This window comes from Rhopalosiphum padi, chromosome 2, assembly GCF_020882245.1.
Source record: "Rhopalosiphum padi isolate XX-2018 chromosome 2, ASM2088224v1, whole genome shotgun sequence".
In the NCBI taxonomy this organism is placed as follows: Eukaryota; Metazoa; Arthropoda; class Insecta; order Hemiptera; family Aphididae; genus Rhopalosiphum; species Rhopalosiphum padi.
Window position 1 is genome coordinate 5284141 of NC_083598.1, and position 14516 is coordinate 5298656.

Genomic DNA, 14516 nt, shown 5'->3' on the forward strand with positions numbered 1-14516 from the left:
AAATTAAGAAGTTGTATTTTTAAATCTATTTACATGTTTAATGTTCTCAATAATTCAGGTAGGTATTTTATTTTTTACTTATATTATCCATTAAAAACAATTTTAATTGTAAAATCAAATCAAATATTACATTTCTTATCAGTTTGTTATTGGTGTTTGTACTTTTCTCCTTTTATTTGTATGGAAAATAAGGTTTTAGTTATTAAGTCCATAAATTTCAGAAATTGCCTTTTGATGTAGATTTAAATAACAACTAATAATTAACTATTTTTATAATTATATAAATTTGTTTACTGCTTTTTATATTTTGCTTTACTCAACTGTGCGTAGTCAATTTTTTTTAATGTTTTAATTTTATTGTACTAAACAGATAGCGTTACTAGTATATATATATATATATTTTCATTTTTAAGAATTTTACATCTCATTATATTATGTAAAAAAAAAATTGTCCATATCTATTTTACAATAGTTCTCTACTGATAGATTTCTTTTCATCCTACACGTGTAGTTCCAAAAAAAATATTTGCGTATTAATGTATAGTTTGCTCAATTGCATAATTATATTTAAATAAACATTTATTCAATGGCGTATAGAAGATTTTTACTAAATTATATTTAGCTGAATGCCTCAAATTTTATATTTTAAAAAATTAGTAAGAACTTTCAACACACAATTAGAAGATTAGCTTAAAAATATTCCAAGGCATAGATTTTATCATAATAATTAATATTTTATGTAAGAACTAATTATATAAAACAAATATTATTTTCTAAAGAATGTTAATATTACTGTTATTATGATTTAATAAAAAATATTTTTTTTTTATCTGGAAACTGATTATCATGTTAATTATATATAGATAATTGTTTGTAAAATAAGTAATCTTTTTGATAATGATGCTATTAAATAGTGAGAGTAGCAGATTCAGTGAAAAACTTAACAATGCCACTTATAGATTTTAAAAGTTATATGAATTAATTAATAACTAGGTATATTATTATAAACCTAATTTTATTTACTAAAACTGCAGTTAGGCTATTTAGGCTTGCAACTGTAAATTATTGTTTATAAGTATTTAATTGTTGTTACTTTTAAAATTAAAATTGTTTCCATTATAGAATATGCAATATGATTATATAGTGTTATTCAAGTTGCATTAAATAAATATCTAGCAAATGTGAGTAAAATTTAATTTTAAGTCTTTTATAAATTATAAATGAAAAACTTTAAATTACATCAAATCCAAAAATAATATTATTCAATTACAAAAATAACTTTGTATTAAGGTGCTGCAAGACCAACATATTATTTGTCAGTTTTGCGCGTAATATAGCAACATAATTTATGGTTAAAATTAAGGGAAATAAAACACGCTTAATCTTCTTGATAAATATAAATATAAAAGAATTGTTCGGTCAATGCATAGAAAATATTATCGTTTACAAGAGGTACAATAAAATATGTTCTTTGCTCTAAATTGAACACGAGAGTCGTAATAATATGGGATACCTTTGTTGCTATAATATTATGCGGCGGGAGACAGATAGAGAATGTTTTTGTGCTCTTTAGAGGTCCGAGTTATATGTATCTACAAAAAAGGTTAGATTTATCATTCTCTTTTGGAAAAAAAGTATATTATGTATAATTATGATTATAAAAATGCTCATTATTCGCCTTATAATAAAAATATCGGATAAAAACCAATGGGCAATGATAGAATGCAGATATTGTTCTTACCTTTAAGTTTGATCATAAGTCAATTCATTATTATATATAATATTAATGCTAACAACGCGAAATTAGTTGTACTGAACGGTCTAAACGTAAATTTACTTAATTTTGTGTTGTACGTTTGTTAAACGGAGACAACACATGCAGGTTTGGCATCCTCTTAATACTTAATATTGTATACGTTTTTAAAATTAAAATAGACAATAGTAAATAAATTAATTTAGCAAAAATTGTCATTGTTCGTGAAAATATTACATTTTGTCGAAATTTAAACTTAAAGTGCTGATAAAACTAACTACCAACTGAAGAAAACGTATGTTCTATTTAGTTACTAATTTTTATTACATATTAAGTTTCCTAATTTGTATTGTATGGCAAAAAAAAAAAACAGGAAATATGTGAAGAGCGATAGGATTTATTATTGTATTTAAAATATATCTAATGTGTTTTATGAGTTTTTAACTATGAGTACTTCATTATGGATTCATATCTCATAGGTAGTAGTTGTTTATATAACAACTACAATTCTTCTTTGGTAAGTAGCTTGACGGGGGAATTACTGTCTCAATAAGGTTTAGTGGGAATATAAGATATTGATTACTACTCTTCAACACATACGTTGGTTAAATTGTTACTATTCTCAGGTTTATAAATAATGTCTAACAATAACGGTATGTCAGAGAACTATATAATACATTGACTTTCAATCTGTAATGTATAATTTATTTATTAGTTATTATTATATAATGTATACTATATAATATGTATTATGCGTACTTAAACTGGGTTTTAATTTTTTCAGGGCCAATTAAAGAAGATTCTAATTTTAAAGACGATGAAGACCCATCTGTTGATTATGTTGACATTATTGGTACTGAAGAACAATTGGTCAGTATTTTACTACGAATTAACCATATTATTAATAACAAAATTCCATTCTTACTAATTGAACGTAATTGAGTACATAATAATTTTAGTTTTTAATTCGTTTTTAATTTAAAAAAGTGTTGTCGTTCGTTTCATAATTTCTGCACCGTGATTTTACAATAAATATTATTTCATAATTTGGAAATTAAATAAATAATATTGACAATTTGTTTTTTAATTGAGAACAATTAAGTAATACCTACTGTTTTTTACATATATTATTATAGGTATATCTAAATTATCTTACCGATGATTAATTTGGTGTTGAGTTACTTGTAGTTATATCGTTATATTTCAGGAATATTTATAAATGTAACTAGTTATATACTATAAATATACACGATGATAATTTTTTTTTTAAATATTTGTGGAAAACTGAAAATAAAACTACAATTTATTACTGCTGCACTTAAATTAAAAAAAAATTCAATAGAATAATTGAAATATTCTTTTCTGAAAGGGACAGTTATATCATTACCTACACTTTATTCAGATAAAGAACGCATCGGGCGGCGGACGGAATGTTTCGAGTTTGTGAATAAGTCTCCTTCCATGGATATAATGATATACGTTATAAGTTATTATATTATTGTTTTAGATATATCTTTGCAATCAGGTTACTTTTTATTTAACTTATAATACATTATTTTGCACTTTTTCATTTAGATACTTTTGAGTTTGTGATACTTTATGTATATTAAAAGTCTTTGTTCTAAAATAAAACTTTTTTTGATTTATACTTTATAGTTTATATTATTGATAGATTGACATTAACACAACGAAAAAAAATTATAAAAAAAGATTATACATATAGGTAATCAGCAGTGATTGAACTATTACCTAAACAGGTTTAGAACCATTAGATTTTGGGGTTAGTAGGTCATTCATCACTCATCACCATCCTTGTTTTTGTGTGTTTTTGAAATCTGTTACTCTTAAGTACAGTTAAAAAGTTAGGTTTTGGATAACCTCAAATTACACACACACACTTTGTTAAGCTAAGTTTCCGACCAGTTCAAATTTCTGGTATATTTGTTAAATATTCGTAATTTGTTAACTTTATCTGCCACGTCAATAATTTCAGTGCAGTTTTTATTTGTTACTGGTGTGATTAGTATTAGTTGTTTGTGTGTTGCTTAGATCCTATACAATTGGTGTACATACAATTATTTGTCACCTGTGCGTTCCCGGGAATTGTTGGTAAACTTGTTACTGGTTGTCCGGTTATAATGGAGCGACTAATATACTTGACCAAAGTATGCCAGTCGTGAAATCAATAACCAGCGGAGTTAATAATCGGTATAAAATCAAAAAAATATACGCGGATACGACCGTCTGAACACTATTCGTAAATGATTTGACAATTTCATTATTGGTGTACTTACAACTTGACACTTGGCAAGTACATCAGTCCCGAGAACTAGAAATAATTTCGGTATGAAATAATATACTTTGTGATGAATTTTAAATTTATTATTCAATCAGGTATTTTTATTAGGAATTAGGTCGATTGTGTTCGTGTAAACCAACCAGCAATTGCATACAAAAATAAATATAATGATTATAAGTTTTAATTAATAAGTATTTAAAAAATATATTGGTTATTCTTTATTATATTTAATTTTAATTTATTTAAAGGTATATACACAGTATGTGTTCCCTAAAGATCAGTACGAATATATGATTACAAAATGTATAATTGTATTTTGTATACTTATATACAAATATTTCTACAATGATTGCTATTAAATAAAGATAATAAATATGTTGGAAACTTCCGCTAACTACCTTAGTTATAAACTAAACGATTATTAATTTTAATCTAAAATTGATATGTTTTATATTGATTTAACGTGAATTATTATGTTTAATTTTCAGAAAATGGGTATTGGTGACGTGTATATATATGTAAATGTTTATGCATGTAATTTTATCTATTAAATATTGCTTATACATTGTAAAAATATTCTTTTCTACAGTGATTATTTCTAACTTACTTGAATTTGTTTTAAGACGTTAACATAATTAAATCATACTCGTAGACAATGTGTGTTTATCGTAAGTTTAAACAATATTTTGCATTTCTACTTATTTTTGTTTCTTTTACTACATAGCATAGGTAGATTAGCAAATAATATAAAATAAGTATGCCACAGGATGTGGTCAATTTCATTAAATTAAAATTTAAAGCTTCAAGGTTTAGACGTCTAGTTGCAATAGACTGAGGTTTTAAAACATAATTGAAGGACTTTTATTTTGCAATGATTGTGTTAACTCATGATTTTAACCTAACCCTTGAAAAATGAATATTCAATAAATTATAGAACATGCCCATTGAATTTTTAAGCGCAAATATTTAACTTTTAAAATTATAGAAGTAATAATTTTTCTTGTAATCATGTGTTATTTCTTAGTTATTTTAAGAAAACACATCCCCCCGCAAGCGCCAAGCATTGACCTGTCACCGTCTTAAAAATACACAACATAGCAAATTCGAATTCAATTGAACGGATAGTGTTGTTACTTTGTTAGCCTTAATATTAGTTTGAATTTATCTGTATAATTCAACTTAATGGCAAGAACATTATGTTCGTGCTTAAGTTTTTATGCCTTATTTCAATTTTTAAGTGAGTTACTTATGTAAAATATTACAATTTAAAAATCACTTACCGCAAAAACCAACATACAAACTTATGTAACGTTTTCTCTGAGACGGTTCTACATTAAAATTTCCTCGAACATAAATATCTCAAAATCAATAAATTTCACGACAAAATATTATCACAATAAAAATGCAAAAAATATTATTTAGCATATTTTTAAATTAAATACCATTTTGAATTATTAAAATAAATTTTTAACCAATAACATTCTATGTAAATAATTCCCATTTAAAAATGTATTTATATAATATCATATCGTATATACGAGTATAACAAGTTATTTTAGCATTCTTTTAAAAAAATATATGATTCAAAAGTCCATATTATAAAGTAAAAAAGGTTAGCTTGTGTGTCATGACACGTTATCATTATTAATAACGATTAACATATTATATAACTTAGATTAAGTGAAATTATTGTAAGTACTTATAATCATAATTTTTATAATTGAGTTAAAAGTTTTGATTTAATATTTACGCAGGATATTTTGTCGTGAAATATTTTGGTATCAGGATATTTTTACCTGAATACTTAGAAGGTTAGACGTGTCACCGATGACTAAAACTGCACAATAGTCTTTTTAATGTTATTTTATCAAATTATTTTGGATATATCTGAAACACTTCTTATTATTTATCCAAGTGTTTTATTTGCTTGTTTAATACAAAATCATAAAATATTCATTTACAACATTGATTTTTCCATCAAAAGTTTTAATTATTAATTATAACAGTAATTTAAAACTAAATTCAAATATTCTGATCAGGTTTTTATTGTGAAAATGTTTTTTTGGCGTTGTCTTGTTATGTATGCGTCAATGCATTTAAAATTAGTGTAACCCAATTATTTGTATTTGTTGTCCGATAATAAATTCGAAGTATTTGGCAATTAATATTAGATATTATGCTATTTGTTTTTTTAAATCTTAAGTTTTGTGTTATTACTGTGTATGATTAAAACACGTGTGTCGTAAAAATAATATTACATTTTATATTTACCTACTTAATTATTAATTTGAGAAGGATGTTATACGACTAAAATTTTTTTTTAATTCATATTTAGTATTATAATTATTTATATTTATTTTTATTTCGATAATAATAATTTGTAGTAATTATGGATCATAGACCATAGTTATTTCCAATACAATTTATTCTATTTAATATTGTTCTTAATAAAAATAAATAATTAAATACGTGATGACCATAAATTATTTCAAATTTAAATGCACCCGAAAAAAAGTTTATCCTAAACATTATTGAGGTCACTGTAGCGAGTGTAAACACTATAAACTGTAAAGTAATGACTAATAATTATATTTTATCACGAAAAAAAGATGACAATCGAAAATGTTTATGACAACACCCGAAAGGTCACATTCTAATGGGCACTTGACCAAGATGAAAGCAAAAAAAAAAGAATATTTTTGAAGACACTAATAAATTATGACTTCCAAAAAACGATTCTTATTAGAGCTAGCTTAACCCCCAATAGAATTTCCTTACATTTTTTGACTTGATTTCTACCTTGTCTTAAATGTTTAGAGATTATTTTGAGAACATCCAAAAATATCACGCTTTTAAATGATGTTCTTTCTTAAAAAATGTAACATGAAACTTCAAATCGTTTCATTACCCAAACATTTATCAATAGAAAAATATAATATGACATAATATTATACATTTGCTTATAATCTATAGACTATAGAGTGTATTATATAATATATTTTATGTTTTCATTTTTGCAGGAATTACATGGCTACCGGCAACATATGGGATATACAATTATGTCTTGGGTAGTGACATTTATAACATGTGGTGCTCTTCGTTTATTTTTTTACTGGTGGCCTACGTTAATGTTGTTTTCAACTCATATGAAATGTTCATTGCAATCTGCCGAAAAAATATTAGTGGTGGTATGTTAATGTTGTGTTATTTGTTAATGCATTGATAAGATATTAATTTTTACAATACTTAATATTTTTATTTTAGGAAACATATAAAAAAGATCATAGAAGCAAACATGTAGCTGAAATAGAAATCATCAATTCCTCCTCTCTGTTGCCGAGGTAAGTGGTTTATTTAGTTTTTATACTCCAGTGCGATCAAGGAGAGGATTCCTCGAGGACCAATAGGGCTCTCCTTATCGCTTGACGTAATAATTGTGGGCCTATTGTTTGTTGCCTATCCAGTTAGTGCAAGACGATTATACTGTTACCAATGTGTCTATCCGTATTGTGTTCAAACAGCGAAGCATGCCGCGTGAATGGCTGGGACAGACAGGCGTACTTTGAACTCAAATCACTTGGCGATTCAGCAAAACTGCCAGTACGAACACCAAGTGGAATTTTCAAAGGTATATAAAATAATTAAAGTTTTTAATTAATAATTGTTTTAAACTATTATTATTATTTTAGACCTGGATGAAATAAGACGATTCGACTTCAAGAAGTACAGATTCATTTGGGATGTGGACAACAAGGAGTTCTATTTGTTGACTGGAATTGACTATGGTATAGATACCCACGAGTTGCATGAACAAAGGGGAATATCTGCTCGAGATCAATATCTTCGTCGAGCTGTTTATGGGCCAAACCTCATTGATGTACCGTTGCAGACTATTTGGTCATTGATTTTCACTGAAGTCCTTAATCCATTTTATGTATTTGAAATATTTTCATTTATACTTTGGTACCTTGACGATTATTTATCATATGCCTCAGCTATATTTGTTATGTCATTAGTCAGTATTATTACTGCTGTTATACAAACAAGAAGAAATCAAAGGAACCTTAGGAGTACTGTGCATTCCAGTGATGTTGCTAATGTACTACGAGAGAATAATGTAATTACAGTTCCTACAGAATTGTTAGTGCCAGGGGATGTTTTGGTTATCCCTAGTCATGGTTGTGTTATGCACTGTGATGCAGTTCTTCTCACAGGACATTGTATTGTTAATGAAAGTATGCTAACAGGTTAGTTAATATTATATTACAAATTTAAGTTATAGTTATGAATAAACTTTACTTTATAGAATAGAATATCGGATTACATGTAATTTTACTACCAATTTAATTCTAAGAATACTATATATTTAATTCTTGCTGTATATAATTATATATGTATAGTATACATTATTTGACACGTTCGTTTTGACATAAAAAAAATATAATATAATTAATGTATAATAAAAGTTAATTTTATTGTATTTTAATCATTTTGATTAAAATCATTTTTTTATTTTATTATAAATATTATATAATACACTACAAAATATGTAGATATGTTAGCAATACTACAAACTTAATTCTTGTATAGCATCCTCATTTTTTTTCTATATGTTAGATTCTCCTCCCTTGTATGGTATGATATATGCAAACAATAAGAGATGAAGAACGTAGTACACTGTAAAAAGTGGGGTACTTCATGGGATATTCGTATCATAATGTTGTTAACATGCGTAAATATTTTGTGATAGTTATATATAAATTGTAATGCTTAACAGTTTTTTAAAAGCAAAAATTAAAATGGTTTTTTAATAGATAAAAGATTAAAATTAAACATAGATGTTCTAAGAATATTACTAATTAATAATTATATGGAACTCCTTTATGAATCTAGAGTGATTTGCAATACGCACATTTTTATCATATAATTTAATTATATTTTTCAATTATTATATACTCATACAATTTACTTATAAAATCAGTTTGAATAATGTTAATAAATAAAGATAAAATAAGTCATACATATTTATTTTGTTAAACTTTTTAAAAAGTGTACTATTTATAAATAAATAACTTAGGTAAGGTTAAGGTTACTACCATTAAATAATTAGAATATTATTTGAGTTACTAAAATTTTAACATTTAAAGGTATTACATTTATTTAAAATAAATGATAAACAAATTATAAACTATTTAAAACTAAAATATTGAACAATTAACATTTTTATATTTTATGTTAAGGTGAAAGTGTTCCTGTTACCAAAACAACAATTCCTGGAAATGCAGACTTAAAGTATGACATTAAAGAACATGCTCGTCACACATTATATTGTGGAACATCTGTTATACAAACTCGTTATTATGGTGAGGGACGTGTGTGTGCTGTTGTGGTACGTACAGGCTTCCATACTAGTAAAGGTTCTTTGGTACGTTCAATATTGTATCCAGCACCAGTTGATTTTGAATTTGAACGAGACAGTTATAAGTTCATCCAAGTACTGGCAGGTATTGCTGCTATTGGATTTTTGTATACTGTATTTATTAAAGTGTCACGAGGGCATTCACTCGATTCAATATTGAAGAAAGCTTTTGACCTAATCACAGTTGTAGTCCCTCCTGCATTGCCTGCTGCTATGACTGTTGGACAAATGTATGCACAAATGAGATTGAAAAATCATCATATTTATTGCATTAGTCCAAGATCTATAAATGTGGCAGGGTCAATTAATTGTGTCTGTTTTGATAAAGTGAGTAAATGTTAATGTTTTTAATTGATTTTCAAGTGCATTATAACTAAGTTATTTTAACAGACTGGTACACTGACTGAAGATGGTTTGGATATGTGGGGTATAGTGCCTGTGACAACATCAAAATTTCTACCTTGCTATAGGAATGTTAATTCAATGTCATCAGATCATTTGCTCATGTCAGCTATGGTTACATGCCATTCTATTACATCCATTGATGGAAAGTTGTCTGGTGATCCTTTAGACTTGAAGATGTTTGAATCAACTGGATGGTTACTTGAAGAACCTGAGACTAGTGAAGACAACCAATTTGATTTGGTTATGCCAGTTGTCGTTCGACCACCAAATAAAAACACATTTACTACTATTGAACAGGTACAACTATTTATTTGATATTTCTGCATCTAATATTTTGTGTCTTTTTATTTATGTAAAATCTGTTTTGCAGATTGGACAAGAAATTGGTATCATTCGTCAATTTCCATTTAGCTCTAGTTTGCAGTGCATGAGTGTTATAGCCAAACATCTGTCATCTAATTTGACACATGTGTATACGAAAGGGGCTCCCGAAAAAATTTTAAGCCTCTGTAATCCCAGTTCGATTCCATCAGACTTCGATCAAGTATTACAACGATTCACCAAGCAAGGATATCGGGTGATTGCCGCTGGTTATAGAGCATTAAAGAATAATTTAAGCTATGTTAAAACACAAAGATTAACGAGAGAACAAGCAGAATGTGACCTAACACTTTTAGGACTAATAATATTAGAAAATAGATTAAAACCAGAAAGTGCCGGTGTTTTGGACACATTACGGTCTGCAGATATTAGAATTATTATGGTCACAGGAGATAATATGCTAACAGCACTTAGTGTCGCAAGAGATTGTGGTATTGTGTTAGAAACAGAAGATGTTATTACAGTGCATGCAGTTACAGTGCCCCCTTATTTGTATTTCACAGCAGCAGATATGACTGTTAACCAGACAATTACCTCAAATTCGGTTGTAAGTATTGATTTATTCTAATTTATATGTTTAAAATAATATTTAATTTTTATTAATAATTATTTTGTTTAAAAAATTTATTATAGAAATTAAGCACTATAATGTCCCCCAGTTCTGGTAATAGTGTAAATTTAAATATGGATTTATTAGAAGCTGGATTATTAAGCCCTTTAAGTACTGCTGCTAATACACCAATTAAGTATGTTTTACATTGTTTAGCATAAAATATTTCATTGATTTAATATTAACAATACATTTTGTTAGGAGTTCTCAGAGGTATACATTTGCATTGACTGGGAAAACATGGTCATTGCTTAGACAATACTGCCCAGAACTCATACCAAAAATTATTACTAGAGCATCTGTATTTTCGCGTATGAGTCCAGATCAAAAACAACAACTTGTTCAAGAGTTGCAGGGAATTGGTTATTATGTTGGTGAGTAAATATAGTTAAGAGAATATAAATTAAATTAATTTGTTAAAATCTTAATAGGAAAATGTGTTTTGACCATCAAAACATTTACAGTTTTTAAATTTATCATACTGTTGTAGGTTATCAATTATTATAATAAAATTTGATTTATTACATTTTAATAAATGTAAGTTTGAAGATTAAAGTTAATTTTTAAAAGAACAGTCTAAACATATTCAATTTGAAAATAATAATAGATTATAGCTCATAAAACTTAAAATAATATTATTAAACAATATAACTAATATTAAATATTATAATTTTTTTCTATCTATTATTTTTAAGATCAATTGTGATTTAAACTTGTTTTCAAATAATTTTCATTTGAGTTTGTAATAAATGTGTTTTCTTTTATGGTTTTCCTATTGCATGTTTCCATTTAATTAATAATTATTGTGTTTAAAATTACAGCAATGTGTGGTGATGGTGCCAATGACTGTGGAGCTTTGAAAGCAGCACATACTGGTATATCGCTGAGTGAAGCAGAATCATCTGTTGCTAGTCCATTTACATCGCGTAAAGCATCTGTTGAATGTGTTGTGAGAGTAATTCGTGAAGGGCGTGCTGCTCTTGTTACCTCTGTTGGCATATTCAAATTTATGGCTGGATATTCACTGGTACAATTTGTATCGGTCATCATGCTATACTCCATTGATAACAATTTATCAGACTACCAGTATTTGTACATTGATTTATTTCTCATATCACTCTTTGCATTTTCTATAAGTCGTACAGCAGCATATGAAGGACCCTTAGTCAAACAGAGGCCTGAGACGTCGCTCGTCTCTGCCTTGCCGTTGACTTCACTTATTGGACAACTAGTAATATCAATTGCAATTCAGTTAATTAGCTTCATAGCTATTCGATATAATGACTGGTTTGTGCCATTTGATTATAAAGAAGATGCATCATTAGAAAGCTTTGAGAATTATGCAGTATTTAGTGTATCGTCATTACAGTATATAATTTTAGCCCTAGTTTTCAACAAGGGACCACCATACAGACAGGGTTTACAATCAAACTGGTGTTTATCCATCATATCAGTAGTCATAGTAGCATTCACTATTTATTTATTTATCTCTCCATTTGAAATTTTAAGATCCAAATTTGAACTCAAATTACCTCCAGACAACTCCTCTTTCTTTTATGTAGTTTTAATGTTAGGGTTGATAAATTTAGCTCTGGCAGTATTCCACGAGAAAATACTTTGTGACCGCATCCTTGTCAAATTTTTGAGTTCTCGGTAAGATATTAACATTTTTTTTATATATCTAATATTATTAATTCTAATAATTAAAAATGTTTAGTTCCCATAAGAGTAAAAGTTGGACAAGTTCTTATGCTGGAATTGAGCATGAGCTTCAAAAAATGCCTGATTGGCCTCCATTAAGTAACGATCGTTTTAGTTCATCCTCGTCATCTCCATTTTCATATACATCACCTGAACAGCTGTCACCAACCGTCCGTTCAACAGTACAACAAAATGGTATTGTTTAACATAGATATTGATAACAATTTTTTAGCATTTTCTTTATTCTGTGAATATTTATATTTCAGGAACAGCTAGTAATGGTGTGAATTTATCATTACACCGTCGCCTTCATTCAGAAAGTGAAGAATCAAATTATGCTACTCCTGCTGGTAGTTTACAACATATATGACAAAGTTCTTATATTTTGTTAAACAATATGTCTGTACTTAAAATAGTAGTTACCTTTAGATTTTTCTTTTTATTGGCAGTATAGTTTATTTTATATAGAATATGTATACAAATTACAAATATATCTTACAGTCTTAATTTGTCTCATATGTCCCTTATAGTATATAATATGCAAGTACTTTATATATAAATATATATTTGAATAAAACAGAGGTCATCAGTATTTGTGGTTTTGTCTTCTGCATAATAATTATTGATTATTGCATTCATGTACAATAGTGATAATAGTATCTTAATACTATTTACTGTTATAATATTATTTTTGTTTAATCAAAAGTTAAATACCAAGTCGTCAGTATTTACATTTTTTAATTGATAATTTATTAATAATTATTGTTTTTATTTTATTTTTCACGGAACTAATGACCTTTTATTAAATCTCTTAAGAAAAAGTATTTTTTATGTAAACGAAATACAATTAATTAGTTATAAAAATGGATGGATGTCATGAAAACAATTGTTTTTAACAGTGCAGTATTGTTGGATTATTGAATTAAATTTATTTGTAATTGTAATTTTTTTTTGTTAATAAATTATTTTAACATTAATTGAATGCCTAAAATATTTTCATATTTTAAACAATTTTGTTTTCTCACATATTTTTGTGGTTAATAATTTTATACATTCGACGTTTACCCTTAGACCTCTCCCCATACCATGATGTTTTTTTTACACCATAATTCCTAGTGTTTTGAATGTTAAATATTTTAGTACGACTCTTAATAAATCTAGGCGTACTAAAAAAAACAATTATACATATACTCACATAAATACTAAAATATATATTTATAAACCATTATTAAAGCTCATTTTAACATAATATAACTTTCAGCTCTGTGAAAACATAAAAAAATGTAACATATATAAAATGAATTAAAACATTGTATTTTTAAAATATTTAATGCCCCTTCTCTAACCGCACTATACATATAGATTATAGACCTTAAAATACCTTCAGTTTACGAGGAAGCTAAACTATATTATAGGTAAACATTTCCATGATTGCACGTTATTCCATCTCAATCCTATTTTCAGAAATTTCCTCCCCAATCCTACAATCCCTGGTAACCCCCGAGATGGTTAAAACAGAAATTGTGTCGTTACCTGTTGGCATCTAATATTAATTAGATCAATTATTTGAAAGTATAAAAAAATAAATAAAATAGTCATGTGAAAGTGTTACTAATAGGTGGCTGCTTTCCTCAAAAAAGTCACAGCATAATATCTTCTTGTAATTTGTATGTAATTATACTAGTATTATATTTGCCTCTTGTGCCAAAGTGATATAGATTGTAAATTTTTTTTAAAAATAAATAAATAAAAAAATGTTATCGACATATATTATCACTAACGCATAACATAGCAAATTTTTATTGTTAACTTAATTATTTAAATTTATTGTCCTAAAATCACACTTAAAATTAAGAATATTATCTGTTCTCTCGTTAAATTTTTTGTTGATATTTTAATTTTTATGTGAATTATGAGCTGTTTAAATGTTAATACATTATATTGCATA

The 14516-nt window shown here is 26.7% G+C and overlaps 1 protein-coding gene across 4 annotated transcripts in view; it reads left to right on the plus strand.

The window, feature by feature from the left end:
• Positions 1–13545, plus strand: part of LOC132923332 (polyamine-transporting ATPase 13A3-like) — a 22384-nt gene extending 8839 nt beyond the window's left edge. For 2 of the 4 annotated variants that reach the window (XM_060987247.1, XM_060987246.1), the window contains 13 exons: positions 2538–2623; positions 7073–7240; positions 7317–7393; positions 7574–7680; positions 7742–8299; positions 9293–9798; positions 9862–10173; positions 10247–10804; positions 10891–11003; positions 11069–11241; positions 11689–12520; positions 12585–12763; positions 12835–13545. In XM_060987247.1, coding sequence (XP_060843230.1) covers positions 2538–2623; positions 7073–7240; positions 7317–7393; positions 7574–7680; positions 7742–8299; positions 9293–9798; positions 9862–10173; positions 10247–10804; positions 10891–11003; positions 11069–11241; positions 11689–12520; positions 12585–12763; positions 12835–12938 — 3773 coding nt within the window. In that variant the 3' untranslated portion in view covers positions 12939–13545. Of the gene's footprint in view, positions 1–2375; positions 2407–2537; positions 2624–7072; positions 7241–7316; positions 7394–7516; positions 7681–7741; positions 8300–9292; positions 9799–9861; positions 10174–10246; positions 10805–10890; positions 11004–11068; positions 11242–11688; positions 12521–12584; positions 12764–12834 lie in introns of those variants that run through there. The other 2 variants (XM_060987248.1, XM_060987249.1) reach the window with 2 other exon arrangements.
• Positions 13546–14516: the final 971 nt, after the last annotated feature.